General features: G+C 42.9%; 1 protein-coding gene across 2 annotated transcripts in view; it reads right to left on the minus strand.

Annotated features, from left to right (window-relative positions):
• Positions 1 to 26,956, minus strand: part of LOC126354423 (serine/arginine repetitive matrix protein 2) — a 232,460-nt gene that overhangs the window by 117,559 nt on the left and 87,945 nt on the right. Inside the window, exon 1 of one of the 2 annotated variants that reach the window (XM_050004070.1) lies at positions 15,022 to 16,222. The exons of the other annotated variant lie outside the window; for it this stretch is intronic. Coding sequence (XP_049860027.1) covers positions 15,022 to 15,329 — 308 coding nt within the window. The 5' untranslated portion in view covers positions 15,330 to 16,222. Of the gene's footprint in view, positions 1 to 15,021; positions 16,223 to 26,956 lie in introns of those variants that run through there. 2 annotated transcript variants of the gene reach the window in all.

The raw sequence follows: 26,956 nt of genomic DNA on the forward strand, positions 1-26,956 counted from the left end.
TCACAATAAAGCGCCTGGCAAAGGGTTCAACGAACCACCTACAAACTCACTCTCTTCCGTTCCACTCTCGAGCGGCGCGAGGGAAAAACGAGTACTTACAGTTTTCTGTGCGAGCCCTGATTTCTCTTATTTTATTGTGATGATCATTTCTCCCTATGTAGGTGGGTACCAACAGAATGTTTTTGCAGTCGGAGGGGAAAACTGGTGATTGAAATTTCATGAGAAGATCCCGTCGCAACGAAAAACGCCTTTGTTTTAATGATTGTCACTCCACGTATCATGTCCGTAGCACTATCTCCCCTACTTCGCGATATTACAAAACGAGCCGCCCTTCTTTGTAATTTTTCGATGTCATCCGTCACTCCCACCTGATGCGGATCCCACACCGCACAACAATACTCCAGAATGAGGCGGACAAACGTGGTGTAAGCAGTCTCTTTGATAGACCTGTTGTACCTTCTAAGTGTTCTGTCAATGAATCGCGGTCTTTGGTTTGCTCTACCCAAAACGTTATCTATGTGATCGTTCGAATTAGGTTATTTGTAATTGTAATCCCTAAGGATTTACGTGAATTTACAGCCTTCAGACTTGGGTAACTTATCGCGTGATCGAAATTTAGTGGATTTCTTTTAGTACTCATGTGTATAACTGCACACTTTTCTTTATTCAGGGTCAATTGCCACTTTCCGCACCATACAGATATCTTATCTAAATCATTTTGCAATTCGTTCTGGTCATCTGACGACTTTACAAGACGGTAAATGACAGCATCATCTGCAAACAATCTTAAGACGACTGCTAAGATTGTCTCCAAAATCGTTTATATAGATAAGGAACAGCAAAGGGCGCATAACACTACCTTGGGGAAATGCCAGAAATCACATCTGTTTTTACCCGATGACTTTCCGTCTATTACTACGAACTGTTAACTATATGACAGGAAATCACGAATCAAGTCGCACAACTGAGGCGATATTCCATAGACACGTAGTTTGGTTAGGAACCGCTTGTGAGGAACGGTGTCGAAAGGCTCCTGGAAACCTAGAAATATGGAATCAATTTGACATCCCCTGTCGAAGGCACTCATTACTTCAAGAGTATAAAGAGCTAGTTGTGTTTCGCAAGAACGATATTTTCTGAATCAGTGCTGACTATGTGTCAATAAATCGTTTTCTTTGTGGAACTTCGTAATGTTCTAATACATAATACAGTACATGTTCAAAATCTCTACTGCAAATCGACGTTAGAGATATGGGCCTGTAATTCAACGGATTACTCCCACTTCCCAATTTGGGTAGTGGTGTGACTTGAGCAATTTTCCAGTCTTTAGGTACCGATCTTTCGTGAGCGAGCGGTTGTGTATAATTGCTAAATATGGAGCTATTGTATCAGCATACGCCGAGAGAAACTTGACTGGTATACAATCTGGACAGGAAGCCTTGCCTTAATTAAGTGATTTAAGCTGCTTTGCGACACCGAGGATATCTACTTTTATATTTCTCATCTTAGCTGCTGTTTTTGATTGAAATTCAGGAATATTTACTTCGTCTTCTTTGGCGTAGGAGTTTCGGAAACCGTGTTTAATAACTCTGCTTTAGTTTCACTGTCATCAGTGACTTCACCGTTGTTATCGCGCAGTGAAGATATTGACTGCGTCTTGCTACTGGTGTGCTTTATGTATGATCTGAATCTCTCTGAGTTTTCTGCCAGATTTCGAGACAGAGTTTCGTTACGGAAATTATTAAAAGCATCTCGCATTGAAGTACGCGCTATACTTCGAACTTCTATAACATTTTGCCAGTCTTGGGGATTTTGCGTTCTTTTAAATTTGGCATGCTGTTTTCGCTACTTCTGCAACAGCGATTTTACCCGTTTTGTGTACCATGGGGGATAAAAACTATCACTTATTAATTTATGTGGTATATTATCTCTAAATTGCTGTCAATACTATCTCTTTGACATCAAAAAAATGGTTCAAATGGCTCTGAGCACTATGGGACTTAACATCTATGGTCATCAGTCGCCTAGAACTTAGAACTACTTAAACCTAACTAACCTAAGGACAGCACACAACACCCAGACACCACGAGGCAGAGAATCTTTGACATCATTCCACAACTTTTCTACGCTTACATGATCAGATCGGAAGGTGTGAAGACTTTCTCTTATAACGGCGTTTAGAGCATTTTTTTTCATCTTTTTAAATAAACATACTTTGCATTTCTTTTTGATGGTTGTAGGTGTTACGGCATTTAGCCTAGCAGCAACTTCCTTGTGGTCGCTAATCCCTGTATACGTCACGATACTCCCTGTTTGTCCAGGATTATTTGTTGGTAAAAGGTCAAGTATGCTTTCGTAACCACTTACGCTTCGAGTGGCCTCAAGAATTAATTATTCAAAATAATTGTCTGAGAAAGCATTCAGTACAATTGTGGATGACGTTTTATGCCTGCCGCCGGTTTAACACGTATCATTTTTCGAGCATATCGAGGGTAGATTGAAATCGCCACCGACTATAATTGTATGTGTGGTGTACCTATTTGAAATCAGAATCAAGTTTTCTTTGAACTGTTCAGCAACTACACTCCTGGAAATGGAAAAAAGAACACATTGACACCGGTGTGTCAGACCCACCATACTTGCTCCGGACACTGCGAGAGGGCTGTACAAGCAATGATCACACGCACGGCACAGCGGACACACCAGGAACCGCGGTGTTGGCCGTCGAATGGCGCTAGCTGCGCAGCATTTGTGCACCGCCGCCGTCAGTGTCAGCCAGTTTGCCGTGGCATACGGAACTTCATCGCAATCTTTAACACTGGTAGCATGCCGCGACAGCGTGGACGTGAACCGTATGTGCAGTTGACGGACTTTGAGCGAGGACGTATAGTGGGCATGCGGGAGGCCGGGTGGACGTACCGCCGAATTGCTCAACACGTGGGGCGTGAGGTCTCCACAGTACATCGATGTTGTCGCCAGTGGTCGGCGGAAGGTGCACGTGCCCGTCGACCTGGGACCGGACCGCAGCGACGCACGGATGCACGCCAAGACCGTAGGATCCTACGCAGTGCCGTAGGGGACCGCACCGCCACTTCCCAGCAAATTAGGGACACTGTTGCTCCTGGGGTATCGGCGAGGACCATTCGCAACCGTCTCCATCAAGCTGGGCTACGGTCCCGCACACCGTAAGGACGTCTTCCGCTCACGCCCCAACATCGTGCAGCCCGCCTCCAGTGGTGTCGCGACAGGCGTGAATGGAGGGACGAATGGAGACGTGTCGTCTTCAGCGATGAGAGTCGCTTCTGCCTTGGTGCCAATGATGGTCGTATGCGTGTTTGGCGCCGTGCAGGGGAGCGCCACAATCAGGACTGCATACGACCGAGGCACACAGGGCCAACACCCGGTATCATGGTGTGGGGAGCGATCTCCTACACTGGCCGTACACCTCTGGTGATCGTCGAGGGGACACTGAATAGTGCACGGTACATCCAAACCGTCATCGAACCCATCGTTCTACCATTCCTAGACCGGCAAGGGAACTTGCTGTTCCAACAGGACAATGCACGTCCGCATGTATCCCGTGCCACCCAACGTGCTCTAGAAGGTGTAAGTCAACTACCCTGGCCAGCAAGATCTCCGGATCTGTCCCCCATTGAGCATGTTTGGGACTGGATGAAGCGTCGTCTCACGCGGTCTGCACGTCCAGCACGAACGCTGGTCCAACTGAGGCGCCAGGTGGAAATGGCATGGCAAGCCGTTCCACAGGACTACATCCAGCATCTCTACGATCGTCTCCATGGGAGAATAGCAGCCTGCATTGCTGCGAAAGGTGGATATACACTGTACTAGTGCCGACATTGTGCATGCTCTGTTGCCTGTGTCTATGTGCCTGTGGTTCTGTCAGTATAACCATGTGATGTATCTGACCCAGGAATGTATCAATAAAGTTTCCCCTTCCTGGGACAATGAATTCACGGTGTTCTTATTTCAATTTCCAGGAGTCTATATCTTCTGAGTCGGGGTTCGGTAAAACTCTCCAATTCATAGTTTAGTCCGATTGTCAAGTATACCCTCTATCCATACTATTTCGCACGAAATATCTACTTCAGTTTCACTACAAGGCAAACTACTTTTGACAGCAATAAATACGCCACCACCAACTGTATTTAATCTATCCTTTCTGAACACTGTTAGATCGTTTAAAAAAGTTCGGCTGAACTTATTGCTGGCTTTAGCCAGCTTTCTGTACCTATAACTATAGGAGCTTCAGTGCTTTCTATTAGAGTTTGGAGTTCTGGTTGTTTCCCAACACAGCTACGACAATCTACAACTACAATACTGATAGTTTCTACAACTAACTTCCGTGTTTTACCTGTCCCCTTTTAGACGGGCGCCATTTCCGTGGTTCCTTGAGACCTTCTAACCTAAAAAAACCGCCCAGTCCCTTCCACACAGCCCCCGCTACCCGTGTAGCCACTTACTGTGTGTAGTGGACTCCTGACCTATTAAGTGGAACCCGGAAACCCACCACCCGATGGCTCAAGTCAAGGAATCTGCAGCCTACATCACAGAACCGCCTGAGCCTCTGATTCTGCACCAAAGGACCGCAGTCGGTTCTATCGACGATGCTGCAAATGATGAGCTCCGCCTTATTGTCGGAAGCAAGACTGGCAGTCTTTACCATTTCCGCTAGCTGCCCGATCCAGAGAGAATCTCCTCCGATCCAAAGCGACGCACGTCTTTGTTACCGACATAAGCCACCACCAACAGTTGGCTGCACCCTGTACTCTTCATGGCATCCGGGAAGCACCCTTTCCACATCCGGAATGACTCCCCCCGGTATGCACACCGATTGCACACTGGCTACCTTCCACTCCTTGTCAGCCATGCTCCTAAGGGACTCCATTACGCGCCCAACGTTGGATCTCCCAACTACCAGCAACCTACCTGCACTTTTTCCAGTCGATTGAGACTTTGCACTGGGTGAGAGGATGACAATTACTGAACTATATGAATATCAAGAGCTCAGATGGAAACGCAGTTCTAAACAAAGAAGGGAAAGCAGAAAGGTGGAAGGAGTATATAGAGAGTCTATACAAGGGCGATGTACTTGAGGACAATATTATGGACATGGAAGAGAATGTAGATGAAGATGAAATGGGAGATACGATATGGCGTGAAGAGTTTGACAGAGCACTGAAAGACCTGAGTCGAAACAAGGCCCCGGGAGTAGACAACATTCCATTAGAACTATTGACGGCCTTGGGAGAGCCAGTCATGACAAAGCTCTACCATCTGGTGAGCAAGATGTATGAGACCGGTGAAATACCCTCAGACTTCAAGAACAATATAATGATTCCAATCCCAAAGAAAGCAGGTGTTGACAGATGTGAAAATTACCGAACAATCAGTTTAATAAGCCACAGCTGCAAAATACTAACATGAATTCTTTACAGACGAATGGAAAAACTAGTAGAAGCAGACCTCGGGGAAGATCAGTTTGGATTCCGTAGAAACACTGGAACACGTGAGGCAATACTGACCTTACGACTTATCTTAGAAGAAATATTAAGGAAAGGCAAACCTACGTTTCTAGCATTTGTAGACTTAGAGAAAGCTTTTGACAATGTTGACTGGAATACTCTCTTTCAAATTCTAAAGGTGGCAGGGTAAAATACAGGGAGCGAAAGGCTATTTACAATTTGTACAGAAAGCACATGGCAGTTATAAGAGTCGAGGGACATGAAAGGGAAGCAGTGGTTGGGAAGGGAGTAAGACAGGGTTGTAGCCTCTCCCCGATGTTATTCGATCTGTATATTGAGCAAGCAGTAAAGGAAACAAAAGAAAAATTCGGAGTAGGTATTAAAATCCATGGAGTAGAAATAAAAACTTTGAGGTTCACCGATGACATTGTAATTCTGTCAGAGACAGCAAAGGACTTGGAAGAGCAGTTGAACGGAATGGACAGTGTCTTGAAAGGAGGATATAAGATGAACATCAACAAAAGCAAAACGAGGATAATGGAATGTAGTCGAATTAAGTCAGGTGACGCTGAGGGAATTATATTAGGAAATGAGACACTTAAAGTAGTAAAGGAGTTTTGCTATTTGAGGAGCAAAATAACTGATGATGGTCGAAGTAGAGAGGATATAAAATGTAGACTGGCAATGGCAAGGAAAGCGTTTCTGAAGAAGAGAAACTTGTTAACATCGAGTATAGATTTAAGTGTCAGGAAGTCGTTTCTGAAAGTATTTGTATGGAGTGTAGCCATGTATGGAAGTGAAACGTGGACGATAAATAATTTAGACAAGGAGAGAATAGAAGCTTTCGAAATGTGGTGCTACAGAAGAATGTTGGATCACATAACTAATGAGGAGGTATTGAATAGGATTGGAGAGAAGAGAAGTTTGTGGCACAACTTGACGAAAAGAAGGGATCGGTTGGTGGACATGTTCTGAGGCATCAAGAGATCACAAATTTAGCACTGGAGGGCAGCGCGGAGGGTAAAAATCGTAGAGGGAGACCAAGAGATGAATACACTAAGCAGATTCAGAAGGATGTAGGCTGTAGTAGGTACTGGGAGATGAAGGAGTCTGCACAGGATAGAGTAGCATGGAGAGCTGCATCAAACCAGTCTCAGGACTGAAGAGCACAACAACAACATGGAAAAAACGTCGATTAGTTAAAACTGAAGCGTACACACACTTTATACAACATGTAAACGCGACTACAGATATTCGGATTTAGTTTATGACATTTTCGATATGCCTGCCACCATTGGCGATGATGTGGCGCAGACGGATAGCGCAATTCTGCATGACCCGCTCATGTGTCGGAACATAGTGGAGGCACATGTCAGTGGCCTCTGGATATCCCAGAGCCAGAATGCGGTCACCAAAGTTCTCCTCCAGGACACCAAACATTCTCCTGCTTCGACGGGGTCGGGCTCCGTCTTGCATGAACCACATCGTTGAAATCAGGGTCGCTTTGGATAACGGGGATGAAATCATCTTCCAAAAACTTCTCGTACCGTTCGGTAGTCATCGTGTCATCAAGGAATATCGCAGCGATTATTCGGTGACTTGACATTGCATACCACAATCATCCTTTGACGATGAGCAAAATGTGGGTTCTCAGTCACCCAAATGTGTCAATTTTGCTTGTTAACGAACCAATCCAAATAAAAGTGGGCTTCGTCGCTAAACCAAACCAAGCTGCGCATAGTAATTCCCTTCGTGTCTCGCGGCCAACCGTGCAGTTTGAACGCCGTAACGCAAACCGTTCAGAAGTAATGACGATTTTATTTCATATACACTCATGCTCATAAATTAAGGATAATGCTGATACATGGTAAAACAAAGCTCTGGTGGGTGGTTTGCGGGTTTAAATCACCTCGGGGTATGACCATGTGGTGCATTTGACCTGCGGTCGTCGCTCGGTAGCACTGGCACATACCGAGAGGTGTGTTGGTGCATATCAGAATACGGTACAGCGAGTAAGTGCGCAGACGTTTTCAGACGTGCTAATGGTGGCTGTGTGTTGAAAGTGGCTCAAAGAACACATATTGATGACGTTCTGAGGGCGACTGGAAGCTGGTCAAACACAGCAGGTCGTAGCACGGGCCCTCCGTGTGCCACAAAGAGTGATTTCAAGATTATGGCAACGATTCCAGCAGACAGGAAACGTGTCCAGGTGCTACAGTACGGGACGTCCACAGTGTACAACACCACAAGAAGACCGATATCTCACCAGCAGTGCCCACAGACGGCCACGGAGTACTGCAGGTAGCCATGCTCGGGACCTTACCGCAGCCACTGGAGCAGTTGTCTCCAGACACACAGTCTACAGACGACTGAACAGACATGGTTTATTCGCCCGGCGACCTGCAAGTGCATTCCACTGATCCCTGGTCACACGAGAGCCAGTAAAGCCTGTTATCAAGAATACAATAAATGGTCATTGGACGAGTCCAGGTATAGTGTGAACAGCGATTCTCGCAGAGTTGTCATCTGGCGTGAACCAGGAACCAAATACCAACCCCTTAATGTCCTTGAAAGGGACCTAAATGAATGTCGTGATTTGATGGCGTGGGGTAGGATTATGATTGGTGCACGTACATCCCTGCATGTCTTTGACAGAGGAACTGTAACAGGTCAGGTGCATCGGGACGTCGTTTTGCACCAGTAAGTCCGCCTTTTCAGGGGTGCTGTGGGTCCCACCTTCCTCCTGATGGATGATAACGCACGGCCCCAGCGAGCTGCCATCGTGGTGGAGTACCTTGAAACAGAAGATTTCAGGCGAATGGCCTGCCTGTTCTCCAGACCTAAACCCCCATCGAGCACGTCTGGGACGATCTCGGTCGACGTATCGCTGCACGTCTTCAAACCCCTAGGCCACTTCAGGAGCTCCGACAGGCACTGGTGCAAGAATGGGAGGCTATACCCCAGCAGCTGCTCGACCACTTGATCCAGAGTATGCCAACCCGTTGTGCGACCTGTGAACGTGTGCATGGTGATCATATCCCATATTCATATCGGAGTACATGAGCGGGAAACGTGGCGCTTTGTAGACCATGTGTTTCGGGACTGTTTTCTCAACTTCTCACCAATACCGTGGACTTACAGATCAGTGTCTTGTGTGTTCCCTATGTGCCTATGCTATCAGCGCCAGTTTTGTGTAAAGCCACGTTGTGTGGCACAACATTCTGCAATTATCCTTAATTTATGACCATTAGTGAAGTTCAATAATTGCAACCCTAGAAGTAAGGGGCCAGAACACTATGACACTCATTGCAAAACCGAATTGTAATTTCATGCGGATCTGGCGATTTATTTATTTTCAACATTTTCATGTGTTTCTATACACCACGTATATCTATTTCCACATCTGCCACGGGGCGGAAGTCCGTACGATGGTCAAAGGACGATATGTTTGTACGACCTTCCTGCGTGAATCATTTCTTAAACGTGAGATTTAAAACTTTGACTTGCCTTTGCTGTCTTCTACTACCACTGCAGGCAGGCCAACGAATGAATGAATAGCTGCTCTCGGTGCCTTCAGCGATTTTAGGTAGGGCCAGAATCTGCTCGGGTTCTTGCCAAGATCTTTTGACCAGCTATAACGGTGGTAGCTGTATGTTTCGCGCATCGATCTTTTTGCAGACGCAAGAATTTCTGCTAACTTTTGCTTGACGTCATTTAGGTTTTTTTAACAGAAAGCGCAACAGTCTCTGCTTCCTCAGGATTTTCTGAATTTTGTTATTAAACCACGGTGGGTCTTTTCCATCCTTAAACCACTTACTTATCACATATATCTCCAGAGAGTGATTTACATTCCGTTTAAACTTTGCCCATAATTCCTCTGCGTCCTTCATATCATAAGTAAATGATGTCCATTCACGGTCTCAGTGGGATGCTAACAACTGCGTATCTGTTCTAACAACTGCCTATCTGTTCTTTCTAGCGGAAATACTCTACTAGCTTTCTTGATGGATTTGTTAATTTTTGTAACTACCGTCGTATTGCTATGGTGACGACATGACCAGTAGTCCCTATCTCAATACTGATAATGTTGATAAGGTCATGCCTATCTGTAACTACAGGTTCTCAAATATTCCCACTGCGTGTGGGTTGTCTAATTATCAGTTAAAGACAGTTTTCGGAAAAGTGCTCAGAACTACTTTACAGGACTGCCTACTCACGCCACACTTCCAATGAATCCAGATACGTCCCGTTCTATTCGGTAAGTTACAAGTTGCCTCCAACTAATATTGCATGATATGGGTATTTCCGAGCTTCTGGCCGTAAAATTACTTCGAATAATTCTAAATCAGTCACGACAGAATTGGATGACCGGTGAAGTCATCCAATAATTTATCTGAGTTCACCTACATCTGTTATACGCGTCTACACAGTTTCACAGTTACACTCAAATTCGACCTCAACGAACACAATATTTTTGTCAACAGCAATAAACACTCCTCCCTCCTATGACATCTAACCTGTCTTTCCGATATACCTTTCATTACTCGCTAAATATTGTACAGTTTCAGCCGGCTCTCAGCCCTGAGAATAATTTGAGCGCGCCAAATTTCCTGGAGTGCAGTAAATTCGAGGTAGCTGTTACGAATACTTTGACAGATTATTGTTAAAATTTTGACATTCTACTTTCTTCAAAGGATTCCCATTTGCATTCCGCGAACATATTTATTCGACTTTCGTAGGGACTAAACCGACATTTTACGAACCTAGTTGTTGGAAGTCTGTCACACCTACCTCATGTGACTCCAAACAATGGATCAATACTCTAGCCTAGAGATCACTCTAGCGTCCTGCATGTGATTTCGTTTTCAGATGTACTGCGCTTTCCCAGAACCAAGTGTGCCGTTAGTCTTGCCTAATGCCGATTTTACGTAATCGTCGCATTTCATACTGCTTTTTATACGACTTGATTTGCTCAAGATGTTCGCCACTAATCTTGTAATGAGATTATATCGGATTTTCCCTCTTTTTTACAACCATTATCTTACATTTTGCGAAAGCTGTCATTCATTACACCGACTGGAAATTTTATCCAAATCTTTCTCCATTTCGACGATGAATGTTGGACGCGTATACTTTCATGTAGAGAATAGCATCATCAGCGAACACACATATAGTACTGCTCATCCTATCTGACAAATATAATGAACAATAGGGATTCTTTTATGCTCCCCTGGCGGCGAGCTATTATTTCGTTTCTGTGAAATGTTCGCCGTCCAGTATACCGTACTGGATTCTGTTAGTCAAATATCCATCGAGAGAATATTATTTGCGAAGATACGAAACATTATCGTATATCGACTAGTAACCATCGACGTGTCAAACTGTAGAAGTTATACGCCAGAAACGAAGCAAGAATCAGAGCAGTGCAACCAAGCCAGTGAACCTGCATCAAAAAACTACGAAGTAGATATAATCTGCCGGAAAGGTAAGGAGCTGTGTTTTCCCAAGAGCAAGAAAGAAAACGATAAAATTACTAGCGAACACTATGCAAGTCTTGTGGGTCAAATGTATGAAAAACAATAGAAAGACCCATACAGGAGAACCAAACAATATTGTCTTTCTGCAGCACTATGAACCTTGTCACAAAGATGCTTTGGTAACATGAAAATCCCACTTTAGTAAGTAGAAAATCGGTAGCTTGAGAGTACGAATTGCCGGAATATCCGCACCAAATTTTAAAATAAATCTGCAAGTTGCAGCAGCTGCGCATGGGTATTTTGCGGGTCAGCATAGACAAAGTTCTATGGCCGAAAAAATGGATGTCGACAAACGAGTGCATTTTTACCAAAAGAAACAATGGTATACTCCCAGAGCTAGAAATTTTCAACATTTCCGCTTATGACCTTTGGATTCAGCAACAACGTCGGAATGAATGGTTCTACTTTAGTTCCTTGAAAACACAAAAATATGGGCTGGTACCAAGAACTTGAGGTCTACTCGCCATAAATGCTAACAAATTGGAAAACAGTCTCTCTCTAAAACACACACAGACACACACAGGCCAGCGGGTGCTGCAGGAAACACGCCCTGGACTACCGTATGAGGCCGACAGATGCGTCGGCCACGACGATGCAGCCTCCCACGCAGTCGCAGCCAGCCATGCTGCCGGGCTAATTCTCCGCTGGCTTCAACCACGCACGCGAGTTGCCGATAGGACTGCGGCCGTACACGCAACGCTCACGAACGGCTAGCGACCTGACCTGCGCACTTGTTTACCAGCTTCACAGACCGGGACGCCCGGGTCGTTCAGCTGCCGGCTGCTGACTGGAACGCTTGGCGCGACTTCCCGTGGCGAATACCGAGCTCAGCTGCCATAAATAGCTCTCGGTCCATGTGAGAGGTGAATCAATAATGCGGAAACACTTAAATGCTGCTGGTAGCGTAGCTCGAAACACACAGCAGCACGATACAAGTTAATCAATTACTCTCTCTCTCTCTCTCTCTCTCTCTCTCTCTCTCTCTCTCTCTCTGTCTATGTGTGTGTGGGGGGGGGGGGGGGAGGTGTGTGTTACGGAAAGGTAACTATTGCATTGCTTTTTTACAACTTTGTTTTTCCCGCCACAAGAGTGAGCAGAAACCTGAAATCTTAACCAAAGACTTATGGAAAGGATTAACACGCTACCTGTAAACAAGAAAATAAGAACAACTCGAGCAAGGTACCGTCTTTTATTCGGACCGTAAAATGTACTGGTCAACACAACATTCTGCCGTTGATCTTAAGGCACGCAGCTCCTGAAGACAGAGGCTCGTTGCAAAAAGTAAAATGAGACAGAGTGGTCAACGAAGAAATGTCACTACGGCTTAATTAAGCCGTACGTGTAATGTTTCTGAACCTGGAAGATTACAAGAAAAATGAAGAAAATAAGTGAGGCCTCTGACGTGTGTACTGATGTCGGCTGTTCTAGTTCTTGCGATATGAGTGTATATCCCAAAGTCGACACACTACGGCGAGTAAACGAACTGTCCGTTGACGGAATACCATGACATGACATGATTCCACAGTGGGTCACCTATTTAAGGATTACTAACTATTTAACAATTGAATGTAAGGTTCTTTGAATAATAACGCCGAAAGTATATCAGGTACATCGACCAGGCCAGTATTCAGGGATACGACACGAACGATAATTCGAAGCAAAAATTCTTGTAAAAAGAGGCTATGAAATCCATACATTAAGAGCTACGAGCACATGTTCATCTTCGCTACTGTGAAACACATCTCTTTTACTGATTACGTGCTCATGGCACTTAAGGTGTGCATTTTAGGGCTCATGTTTACTGAATATTCAACATTCCTCCTGGAACACCATATGGAATTTGAAGCTCAGTGTCCGGATAAGAATTTCCCAAAGCACGAAAGCAGTACTACGCACCACTCACAAACACTCGAAGAAATCGACTTTAAGATTTTCGAGGCCGGTCAAGAATAAAAAATCTCGAATGTCTTAATAAATCAGGATAAATAGGATGTCGTTCGATTTTTGCAAAATGCGATGTTTCTTTTTTACTTTTATTTGAATTCCAAGTGTGTTAACCAACATACACTGGATAACAATTTCTAACAAAAATAACATCTGAACTGCTAATCACATGTAAATGCGTGTATTCTTAAAAAAATAAAACTTAATTCAGCGCAATATGTTTTATTGTTAAATAAAAAGTTATGTATATCAACAGCACTATTTTTAATATTACGTTTGTATGTTCTGCTGATCTCAAGAAATAATGCTTTACTTTCTGTATTTGCTTCACTTTTCTGAACCAAATTTAAATTTAGTACGAATACGTGTATTTAAATGCGATTACTAATTAAAAACAAAATATTATTTTCGTTAGAAAGTATGATTCAAAATGTGGTCATTAAAATTCCAAATTGATACACAAGTAGAATTCAACAAAAAGTTTAAAAAAATCTGGCAAGAAACGAAGCAGTGCTTCGCGATTACAGGGCCGATAATACTACGTACGCAGATACGACCGTGTCTGCTATAAAGTTCGAAATCATTGACGTGTAAGAGCGCTCGGAAATCTTCAGAGTAAATTTTTTTCGTAGTTTTTGAGGAATGTATCGGAATGCTTTGATAAATTGACATTAGGCGCTGAATATTAAATACGAAGAAAACCAAAGAGCGCAGGTTAGTGTGATCTCCTCGTTAGTAAACTCTCCTGTCCAATGACATCGTGGCCATCCGACGTCGTTAGACAGATTAATCAGCGACTAATAGTGTCCTTCAATGACAGGGACGTACAATTTTGGGAGATACGGTACGAAAGGGCAGGGGGAGTGGAGAACAGAATGGTTGGAGGTAGCTTCATGGCGACTATAAATGCAAATATCAACGACTTTGCTCCAATATTGTGCATCCTTTAACCTACTCAGCATCTTGCCCTCAATCAATGTAACTTTTCGTCCATCAGGTTTTCTATCTGTGATTCAAGCCGACTATCGGGTGTTCAGCCTAGTTGCTGATTCCATTTTTCTTCAGGACAGAAATAAAAAGTAGCCGTCGGGATCGCATATTTAACGGCGCTAATCGATTTCGGTCATTACAGACATCTTCAGACTACTGCTCAACTAGAACAAGTTACTAAAGTTAAATATAAATTTGCAATCTATATGGTTGCATTTTATTTCCAGGTAAGTACAATCGGTCAGTTCCTTCAAGCTATCAAAAATTCTTTCTGCACGATGTTGCGATTTTGTGTGGTTCAGTTACCTGGTGCAACTCTTTCAACTGGACGCTACATCCGCGACTTGAGTGTCCTTAACAGCTATCCAGCCGGGGAAAGGCGGCACGCGTCTTTCCTGGCGACTCCTCACATCACTGACAGGTGAAGCTAGGTTAGACCGACCCAATCGTCGTCTAACGGTCATGCAAGCTGTTGCTAAGCATATTTGTTGCCTGGACTCCCAACTCCAGCCAGCGAATGCGTTTGACAGCAGAGCTCGCAGTTGACGACGACACTGGATCGTCGGAATATTGAGAAGCGGAGTGGCCCCTCCCGCCGGAGGTTCGACTCCTCCATCGGGAATGGGCGTGTGCGTAGTTCTTAGCGTAAGTTAGTTTAAGTAGTGTGTATGTCTAGGGACCTATGACCTCAGCAGTTTGGTGCCTTAGGAATACACACACACACACACACACACACACACACACACACACACACACACACACACACAATTACGCGAGCGTTTAAATGTTGTGAAGCAAGATGGAACCGACAGCTCGGCTGAACGCCCAGTAGCACACCATAACCTTTACTTGTGAGGGATTCAGTCATACTGGCAATAGTACGCGATAATGGGTTAATGTAACAGGCAGGAAGCTCAGTCGTGGCCACATGGAGTGTATTCGTGAAGAAACATAGTCGAATCACACGAGAGGCGATATCAAGTAGGATGTTCCGCGTTTCCTGGAGAGTACACAGCCCTCCCGTTCCTCCTATTTGAGAGAGGAGGCGAGCATTGGCTGTCGCTCACCTGACGACAGACCTAAGCGTGCGCCGCGAGTGTGGCGGCGCGAGCACGCAGATCTGCAGGTTGGAAAGCGCCGTGTGCGTCGGCGGGGGCGGCGGCAGCGGCGGCGGCGGGGGGTGCCTGGCGACGCAGTGGCAGCAGCAGCGCGCTACGAAGCCGGCACGCCGCCCGCTGCGGAGCTGGTGCTGCTGCTGCTGCTGCGTCCACGCGCCGCGCCACAGGCGCTCGAAGACTCCGCGGTCGTCGGCCGCCTGCCGCCGCCTCGTCTGCTGCTGTTGCCGCCTGGAGCTGGCACCGCGCGAGAAGAGCATTCTGCGCCTGGGGAGACGCCGGGCTAGCCCATGCTCACGGTGCTCGCACTATCCGAACGACAACAACGCCCACGATCGCGGCACCATCATCATTCGCACATATAGGCGAAACAGTACGAATGTTGCGGAGCCACGTCTTCAGCATCGCCTGCCTCCTCAGCAGACTCGAACAGGGCGCAAATTCTCGGCTTCTAGTGTCCCAAAGGCACATCGTCGCAGGTGGAAGTAGTGAGAAACCATTCTGTCAACGACCGACGTGCAGGCACTAGTGAGGCAATAGGAGTTACTTTGATCCATTCTCGTGCTCCAGTTCCTTCGAAAATGGAATTAAATCGGTATCGACTGTCACTGAACACCAACCACGAGGTACATTACTCGTTAGCTTATCAACGCTCGGTGAACAAAGGGAAGCTTCTTCGATGATACAGCAGAGGTTTCATCACATTCTGTTGCTCGTACTGTACACTTCACAATTATTCAATAGTTTCGTGCGCCCCTTCGGGCAGAGGAAACACTGCAGTTTATTCAATATTTCGCAAGCGCCGGAGTAACCGAGCAGCGAATGTCACTTGTGGCGCAAACGTCCTTTTCCGACCGTCACTATTGTTCTGGATCGAGTGCGAGGAACTGGGAAGTAAAACGTTATCAAAAAAATATCTGGCTGTGTTTCGTATAATATATGAGGAGTTGGAAGACCGAGTGCGTGGCCGCGTGGAAGACAAATGGATGTGGAGGCACGGCGGTGTGGAAGCCCGGCGAGCTACATGGCAGCCGTCGGCGGCGCCATGCCACTGGCCGGCGGCGGAGCCCGCGGCGGCGGCCGGCGCGGCGGCTGCCCGCGTCGGCGTAGAGCGCGCGCGCGCCGCGGGTAGGGGGCCTTCCTGCCTTCACACCACAGCATCCGACCGGCGCCGCGCCATCGATCCAGCAACGCAGTTCCCCACCACCCGCCTCGCTCCCTCGTGCTTTTCTCGCGGCATCAACGCACGTGAAATGTCACCGACTCGTTCGCAATACACAGAAATTTTAAATAAGTGTCTTATTCGACTGATTTAACGTTCACATATTGTCACTAGCGCAAAGGAGAAACTCGGCACTTATTTACATAACGCGTGTTTCGTGTTGTTTTGCAGAAAAAGTATCGTCTACGTTTACGTCCATTCTTGCAAACCACTGTCACGTAGGGATGGTAGTTACTGCCGAAGCAACCGGTTTTCGGTTATATCATTTATTTTCCACGCCAGTTTTCCCATCACTACGTTAAAACCGACAGGTTAAAACAGATACTGGAATTTTGGTTAAGGATAACCGGAATTTTTCGGTCTTTGTTTCGTCTCGATTATAACAGACATTTTTATTTCTTACTAATAACCGGGTAAAGAACCGACATATCAATTTCCCATAGCAGCAGTGTTAAAATATTTGGATAAACCTTTTTCAAAAAACGAATAAGTTTTATTCCACTGCTTTGAAATATTGAGTCATTACAGAAGCAGTAAAGGAAACTAAAGAAAAATTCGAAGTAGGTATTAAAATCCATGAGGAATAAATAAAAACTTTGAAGTTCGAGGATGACATTGTAATTGTCAGAGACAGCAAAGGACTTGGAAGAGCAGTTGAACGGAAAGGACAGTGTCATGAAAGTAGGTTATAAGGAACATAAACAAAAGCAAAACGATGATAATGGAATGTAGTCGAATTAAGTCAGGTGATGCTGACGGAATCAGATTAGGAAATGAGACACTTAAAGTAGTAAAGGAGTTTTGCTATTTGGGGAGCACAACAACTGGTGATGGTCGAAGTAGAGAGGATATAAAATGTAGACTGGCAATGGCAAAGAAAGCGTTTCTGAAGAAGAGAAATTTGTTAACATCGAGTGTAGATTTAAGTGTCAGGAAGTCATTTCTGAAAGTATTTGTATGGAGTGTAGCCACGTATGGAAGTGAAACATGGATGATAAATAGTTTGGACAAGAAGAGAACAGAAGCTTCTGAAATATCGTGCTACAGAAGAATGCTGAAGATTAGATGGGTAGATCACATAACTAATGAGGAGGTATTGAATAGAATTGGGGAGAAGAGAAGTTTGTGACACAACATGACTAGAAGAAGGGATCGGTTGGTAGGACATGTTCTGAGGCATCAAGGGATCACCAATTTAGTATTGGAGGGCAGCGTGGAGGGTAAAAATCGTAGAGGGAGACCAAGAGATGAATACACTAAGCAGATTCAGAAGGATGTAGGATGCGGTAGGTACGGGGAGATGATGAAGGATAGAGTAGCATGGAGAGCTGCATCAAACCAGTCGCAGCACTGAAGACCACAACAACAACAGAAAAATGGGAAAAGCGATCGGTGCTGTTTTAATGACAGCGCCGATAGACACAAGCAACAAACACATGACATTAGAATTGGTACAGCATTGATTAATGAATAATGTACTTCCTACCAAGTGGCGTGGCCTACTGGATGGTACACGTGTACATGCAGTGTGCGAGACTTTCCCCGTTGGGTCTATGTGTTTGTTTCATCCTTTCGTCATCGGGCATTAGTTGTATTATAGAATGGAACAGTCCCTAGTTTGCATTTATTTTACGAAGTGCGGTATCAATGAAATATAATGCTCCATTAGCTTTAAAAGATTAAGAACAGGAGGAGCGACGACAAACTTGTGACATCATATATAGAGAAAACTTTTCATTCGGGCTTTATAATAAAAATAGAAGGTAGCTGATCTGTTATCCGTGTCTACATAGTATGCCTTTATCCGCCTGAGGGCTTTGAAAACGGACAAATTAACACGAAAAAAGAGTTGTCCAAACTCAATTTTCACCCTCTAGTACTGACTATTCGTAACAGTGATATGATCCTGGATTAAAACATGATTTTTGAGCAGCGTTTCAAAACATTACAATTAAAGAATACTGGCGATTTTTTGTAGTACTCAACCATTTAAAATTTTTCCAGAAAAGCAGCAAATGCTGATCGGACTAAGTTTTCTTATCTGTGCCTGTTTAATTTATTATGATGAAACAGATGGAGTCATAGTTTTTCGATCTGTATTCGATTTCTAAATACCGAAAATAGGGACAAAAAACCGAAAATAGGTTACTTCGGAAACCGGTTATTTTGAACGCTGTTAACACTCAGGTTAAGATGGCGCTGGATAAAAAGAAGAAACGATATAACCGAAAACCGTTCGTTGAGCGTTTTACCGACATCCCTGATTTAACCCGTTAGCTAAAACCGCTCAAAATAACTGTTTTCTGAAATAACAGATTTTCGGTTTTTATTCCTATTAACTGCTGTAATAAACGTAGGGAACGAACAAAGATTTAAAAATTCAACTCTTACAGTTTCCAAGATACAAAGAATCAAAATACTGAATAGGCATATAAAGAAACTCTTAGTCCATCCACCGTTTGCTGATTTTCTAAAAAGTGATGAATGGTTTAATTCTGCAAAAAAATTATTAGTGCTCTCCTGTTGATTTTGACTTTTTGAAATCTGCTCAGATCTCATATAGTGATTGGGAATCACACCACTATTTGGGTACTGCGAATAGTCAATGCTATAAGGTGAACACAAAGGTTGAATATTCTATTTTTCGTGTTAATTTTTAAATACGCTATTTTCTATTTTTATTTCACACTATGAGAGAGTTATTGTTAAGTCATTAACTTGTTACTGTAACCATAATTTCCTGACTCTTATTACTTCACAGAAATGACAGTCACATCTTTAATATTTTAAGCGTTGTACTTCATTGTTACATCACTTCGAAAAAAAATATTTCCAGTGTAGGGTTGCTGCCGTTGTCGAATAAAATGTACGTTAGGCGACGACAGCGAGAAACTACCGTACAATAGGATGCGTTCAATAATGCCAATATTTCGGTAGCACACCTGTTAGGTTTACAAACTTGAAGTCTAAGTGTTGTTCTTCTCGCGCGTACTGATGGAATCTTGTCAGATATGATTGCGAAATCATTGTATCTTTGTGCTGCTTCACGAAGACACGTTTCTGAGACTCCTAATCTTGTAACATTCCCTCTCCGTGTTTTCTTTGGCTCAATTAAACCGATAATTTACCATTTTACTACTTCTTCTCACCGCATTTTCACTCAGCCACATCAAAACATTCCAACGAAAATAACCAAGAGAACAAGTATAAACACCAGAATAATAGTTACCATGCTGAGAATAAGAATATATATATACAAAGTATAAACAGCTCTAAAGAAAGATAAAAAATTAAAGCAAAAAATCTAAAAGAAGATCAAGATATAATTCTATTTAATAATCTAATTTCACCTACCAAATTTAAAGAAACTCAGACAACTCATGAATAATAGAAGGAAGGTGTACCAAAACTGTCAGAAAGTTTAAACATCTGAGTATTTGTGGCCAACTTAAAGCCATGTCAGATAACCCAAAAGATGGGGTAAAACAAATTTTCCGATTTTTTTAAATGCAGAGCAGTAAACACCTTACAGTCCTATATTTTTGTACAATCGCAACTCTATGATGAGCCACTTTTTGAGGTAGACAATTTTCCCCTTAAAAATTATGTGATTAATCGTCATTTGCGAAAGCGCAAAAAAACTTCTACGTCATCTGAGTTACAGAATAGGTTCTTCTTGCAAAAACTTTCACTAACAAAGCAGGAGACAACATATTGGATGCGAAAGTACATTACACATAAGTTTAAGAACAGCACTGACGCGTGTGACAAATTTTTTTCAAGCACCGTACTATAAAGATTTTCGCTAGATAGTTGCTCTCCACCATCAAGCGTTGATACCTCAGATCTTTAATTTCCGTCTCGCCCACCCGAGTGTCCCACGAATTTGTGACAACTAGTGTCGCCCCTCTTTGAACCCTTTCAATATTCCCTCTTAATCCTACCTATGCGTATTTCATCGCCTGTCACGATGCACGAAAATATATTGTCACGATCAGCCTCGCAACGCCAAGCCATTCTGCACAAATAATCCTTCGTTTCTCTTTATGCTCGTCTGTTCGGTGGCGAGGAACCCGGCGGGCACACACTTTAAGAGGACACCAGGTGGTGGAAGAGTGTGTGAGCAGTACCAACAGAGACATCCAGTCGACGATCGAGGAGTTTGTGATCCGTCGAGTGTCCGCAGGTTCCAACACTGCAGGAGTCAAGGAGTAATAGCTGCGTGCGGATGGCAGGAGATCGGAAAGGTTTACGCGACGTTGTTGCGATAATGAGAACGTCTCACCCAATGACTCGGCGTGCTTTTGTTCACAGCCATGTCTCCGTAGACATTTTGCAAGGTACTACGAATATCTGCGATGCTGTGCTTTTCCGCCAAAAGAAACTCAGTGACAGCTCTCTGCTTGAAACATACCTCCGTTACAGACACCATTTTGATGGCTACATATAGCGCTGTCATCTATCGGAACTTCAAGAAACTATGTGGACTGAAGCGCTAATATTCCAGGATGTCCCACAATAATTCGTACATTTTTTTCAACCGAAACTGGCCGAGAAAAAGTGGTGTGGCATTACCTTATTGAAGGACCCTCGTACTTTACCGCGTTTTGTGAAGTGCACGAGTTCATATTTTGAACATTTAAGATAATCTGTCAGTTTTGACACCACTTTGAAATCTTATCAAGATCTGACTGGATATTCCTGCAGCTTTTTCAGATAGTACTTCATCGAAGGTAACTGTATCATCTGCAAAAAATCTGAGGTTACTATTGACATTATCTATCAAGTAATTACTATACACATGAACAGCAAGGGCTCCCACATACTTCCCCTGGGGACACGTGAAGTTACGTCTACTTTGCCGATCATTCTCCATCATATTGCGTCCTCCCTGCCATGATATACTAAATCGAGTCACAAATCTCGTTTGATACCGCATACAATCTTTCTTTTGCTAATAAACGTTGGCATGGTACCGAATAAAATGGTTTTCAAAAGCCAAGAATTACTGTATCCTTCTGACTGCCTAGATCCAGGACCTTCAGGATGGTGACTTACGCTTTCTTCCGATCACAGGGTACAATATTTTGTTCAATGAATGTAAGTTATATTAAGGTTAAAATGGGAGATAACTCAGCTGCAAATCCTGTATAGAATTTGTCAAAGAGTCCTTCGGGCCCTAGAGCCTTGTTTAATTTTAGCTTCATCAATTGTTTCTCAACGCTACTGATGGTGCACACATTTAGAATTTCCTACAGTTGAATTGTTTCCTTATACTTGACGATGATGTGTTCTGCCCATTTGGCAGATCCGGCACCGAAGTTCAGAGTACCCCGTCATCTTTCGCGAAGCTGCGTGTGTTGCTTTCATCTTAATGTCGTCATTCAACTTGTCATTAATTGTAAGTTATATATAACGGACCAATGAAAATACTCTTAATCCTGTAAAACATTTTTTTTTCAATAACTATCCTTGTTTTTATAGGTATCATAAGAACTGGTCTCTGTCTGGACAATGTACTGAATCAATGATTATAGTCAGATGCGTTTATTTTTTTTATACTGTAATACGTAAATTGCACAGCATAACCCTGTTACGCAAGAACTAGGAAACTACCAATGAAAATAGGGAATAAGCCTCTTACTGCGTCAACAAAAATGATCCTGGATCGTCTTACACCCATAGTTTCGAGTCTTCTCTGTCATATCCAAACGTTTAAAAATATGTTTGGGTATTAGCAATAGTAATTTCACCTGTAAATAATCACTTTATTGTGATGTACAACATTTCCCCGTAGTAACTGGGAACCCTATCATCCAAAAACATCGTCAACTGGTTACGAAGGGAGATGAAAATTAATAAAACTAGATCATTTACATGAAGAGAGCGACATCGACTTTCACACAGTACGCAACGTTACTCACGATCTTCATCAATTTTTTTGCTTTTCTTCTCCCTTTTTCCTTTGTGAAGTAAAGGGATTTGGCGATGTGTGTAAACATATTTCGATCAAATAATCATGAATTTGTGTTTTTTCCTTAAAAAATACGTCATCCCGTTGTCATGTTTTTGCTGCAAACACGGTTATTATATGGGGATATATATAGGATGATCGGGGAGTCAATATTTTACACAATGATAGTATAAATAATTCTGAACAAAAAGTGTTAAATGAACATACGTCCGCAAATGCTTTGTTAAGGAGGTATGGGTATTCAAAGGAACTTTAATTCCGCAAAACTGATGTGCACAATGTGAACGTACACGCAATACAACTGGATCGTAGCTTGATTTTCTGAAAACAATGTTACAGAGAAATATATTTATGTCACCCATTTTACACAATGTTTATTTACTTTGCATGTAGTACATCATACATTACAACATGCATGTTACTTTTATTCAATTTAAAAAGACGTACCACGTCTTTTACAAACGGCTGTAACACTTATCGTACAGATGATGTTAAGTTCACAGAACAGGTTCGAATATCCCACCATGAAGGTCCATGCACTTTTGCGCTCTAGCGACATGTTGTGTTGCTTGTTCAGTTGCCTGTGGTTGGTTCCTAATCAATTAAGCAACGTCCATGATGCGACGGAAGCAGTTCATCTCGTGTATTTACCTTCACTTTGTGCACCTCTGATTACATCCAATCCCATAAACAGAAATCTACAGGTGTAAGGCAGGTTATCTTGGAGGCCAGTGGTCTTTCACACGTGAGGTAACATGTGGAGGGGCACCATTATGTTGAAAGTACATTCCAGTTCGCTTGGCTATAGGAACTTCTTCCAATAGTTCCACATACGAATTTTCCAAAAAAAAAAAAAAAAAAAAAAAGCAGGTACCTCTCTCCCGCCTATCGCTTGTTAGACTTATCAAAAGGTTACCGATCATGCCGCACCAAACATTTATGGAAATTGCTATTCACTGACGTGTGTGTATTTTCCCGTGACCATCGATGATTATTGAATGTGTTGTTTATTCCACGGCGTGAAAACTGGGCGTCGCCAGTGAACAATATGTATGTAAGCAAATGAGTGTTCTCAGTTACCCAGTGACAGAATTAAAGTCGTTGGGCATTGTCACCAACGTGGAGATTTTGGACACTCTCTATATGAAATGGATACTGGTTTTACACATGTAATGTTTCCCATACCCGTATCATTGGGACATTCATACGCAGGGACAGTCTTCGTATGCTCGTACTGGGACTTCGTTCAACACTTGCAATAATTTCTTCCTGTTCTTGCACAGTTTGTTCATGTGCACGCTCGGACGAAAAATGTCTACTTGGAAGAGATCCTGTTGCAAGCAAAGTGATAAACACTTTGGTAAACACACTGCGATCAGCTAATCGTCGACTTGGAAAGCGCCTGTGGTATTCTTCTCTTGCAGCGGTAGCACTACCGTCCCAGAAGCCATAAACATATACCACATCTGTGTATTCCTTATTACTGTAGACGTGTGGCATTGTTAGCAGCACTTGTAGGAAAACAGTTAACACCATACACTACACAGCTAACCGATCCGTCGCCGGTACAATACATAATGCGGCTTACACCGCACAACTGCACAAACAACGGGTGACTGAAATACGTATGTCACATGACCATAATACGTCATATGTTGCATAGCGTAAACATGGCAAGTACCCATGCATTGTTTGCAAGAAAATCATGTTACTGTCCAGTTGTATTGCGTATACATTCACGTTGTGCACATCAATTTTGCAGAATTAAAGTTCCTTTCAATACTCATACATCCCTAACGAAGCATTTGCGGACCTATGTTCACGTAACATTTTTTGTTCAGAATTGCTTATACTATCACTGTATTGAACTTTCCTCACCAAACACCCTGTATATATCTCCACATTCTCGACGTTTCACTGATTATCAACAAACTGAAATAACGTACTTCTTCACCACACAGATTTCAGGATCGAGATTCTTTTCGAAATTTCGTTTGAATGGAAGAGTAGATTTTTTTCAAAGCTGCTTATCGTTATTGAAAAATATATTTACTGGCAAGATAGAAACAAAAGCTGGTTCATAGACCCAGAGATAGGTACATATACTTTACAAAAATGTTTCATAATAATAAACATTTTCAGTGTGTAACTTGTATTTACTTTCAGACAGACTGGCAGCCACAATAACATTTCTGGGCACTGGGGAAACATTCTAGTCATTTGGCTTTACAATATGAATTGCAGCTAATGCATTATTTACAAGACACAACATCGACTTTTGGGATAATACTCCTATTAAATGATTAAGAAAGACCCTGAATCTCTTAGAAAAGGAAAGACTGAAAATATATTGGAAGACTTCAGACGCGAACCTGCTGCCTTCCTTTCCGATGCTATCAACTGAGCTACCACTTCAACAAACAAATCGCGGCTCCAAATTTGGCATATACTGTCTAAAGACTGTATCTAAAAGGCCATAATTAATATTTAATATGCAGAACGTATCGAAAAGAGGCGCTTCTGGAAGCCATGACACTAAAAAGTCAACTACAGGAAGTCTTTATCTACCGATATGTAGTTTCCTGTCATTTTATTATGACAAATGGTACATAAGACGACGCGTTTTCGGGAGATCTTTAATTGGGTGATGCTTTAAAACAACTTACATTCATATCACGCGCTTCACAAGAAAGAAAGCCCAGTAAAAACGATGTTTAACGTCACACAAAACGGCGTCTCTTATATTCTGCTTGTAACGTCGCATGTCACTGGCCAGGTTGTTCTTCACGAGACAAAAATCTGACTTGCCGGATTCTTTATTTCACTCTACGCAGTGTTGCTGAAAGTGGAGTTACACGCCATGATTGTCACTGGTTCCTCGACCACTTGCGTGTTCACCTCCCGTGAGACAACGAGGTAAGGATCTCTCATTGCACCAGTGGCCTCCGAGGTCACCCGATCTCACGGAATCTTTTTTTTTTTTTGGGGGGGGGGGGGTGTTCAACGGCTCCGTGTATGTTACCTTCCTTCCAAAACCTTCGGATGAACTGCGACGCCGCACAGCAACAGTAGTGAATGCAAGGACTCTAGACATGCTCGCTAAATTATGGGACGAATCTGAATGCATGTTTGCCGTGCGCGTGGTTCAAGATACATAGGGCAATTTGCTAAAGATAAATGAAAACTTCTATCCTAAACATTACTGTAAAAAGCCCAACAAACTGTGTATGTGCATTCCTGTAAAAGAAACAAAATCGGTTAGTTCTTTTAAAATTGGAACACTTTAGTTCTATGCGTAAGTTTAAATTTACGTCAGGTTTTAGTCTTCATTCATTCACTAGATATAGGTTTCTGATACCGGATGGACCCTGCAGCAAATTAAAGAAGAAAGAAAAGTATCATCAGGCACGGGAACCTGTGGTAATGAAATCCACGATATTATGCTTCAAATCTGCCGAAAACTCACAGGTGCACTGTTGAAAGCTGCGCTTTGGGGTCAAACAAATGGCTATATCTCCAGATGTAGTGATCTGGTGTTCGAAAAACTGTACCAGTGTTCACTGGGAACATGTCCGAAGGTTCACACAAAATTTTATCAAACTGCATTATGGTCATGCGCGAACTCCTAGTCTATTTGGCATGGAACGAATCAATAAGCAAACAGTTTAAACCAGACAACTCACTAAAGGAAATTTACGTGATTCGTACTTTATAGTGCATGCAACAGCTTAAACATACGGCAAAACTAGTTTGATGAAAACATTGTTTTTAATAACAGACACATACTTAAAATCCATTCGTCATTAATGTCATTTTTTGCTATGTATCGTCTTCTGACACTACAGAAAAAATTCAGTTTGGCTATTTTCCGTCTACGACAACCGCAAAACTCTTTTTATCGTTATCAAAATTCTTCGATAAACTCAATGGCAGTTAGTTTTTACTTGGGTATGTCCTTAGTAAACGTATCCTTGTTTTAAAGTCTATAACGGGTCCATTGTCTTCTTTCTACTTATCGTAACATTGTTTTTAAGGACTGTTATTTTGCTCGAGGATGTTAACAGAGTTATGGCCGGTTTCGTCCTATTTGCCGAGTTATCCAGACCAACCAAAACGAAGATAACTTTTCAAAATTTATTCAAAATTCTTTCTTACACCGCAAGGTAGACTAAATGTGCCCAGTCTATGATTTATAACAAACACGCTCCCTGCGATTTAAGCTTAAATAGTCTACTGTCACGTTGGAATATTCAAAGCCAACAATCACTTTTTTTTAATTCGCCAAAAACAGTAACAAAAATAGCTACAATGAAATGACATAAATAAGGTGACATAACTGCAGTCATAAATTACAGCATTCAAAGAATGAGTCTTTAGCAGTAGCACAATTTAGCACCTCCACTGTCACCTTCAACTGGTGGCAGATCAGCAGCACATTTTCTTCTTCTGCAGCCGGTTCCTCATCATCATTTCCCAGACCCAAATTAACCATTCAGTAAATCCTTGATGTATGTTCCTTCCAGGGTAAATTACATGGACAGAAGAGAAGTCCCGAACAGCGACATCGCAAAATATTTCATCGTCTTGTTATTTTTGTCAGTTTCAGCCTTCTAAACGCATCTATGGGGAGTTCAAGATCTTCCTTTATATCAGACACCAGATGTTTCTCGCCATATTCTTGTATCTGCTGT

Source organism: Schistocerca gregaria, chromosome 1, assembly GCF_023897955.1.
Source record: "Schistocerca gregaria isolate iqSchGreg1 chromosome 1, iqSchGreg1.2, whole genome shotgun sequence".
In the NCBI taxonomy this organism is placed as follows: Eukaryota; Metazoa; Arthropoda; class Insecta; order Orthoptera; family Acrididae; genus Schistocerca; species Schistocerca gregaria.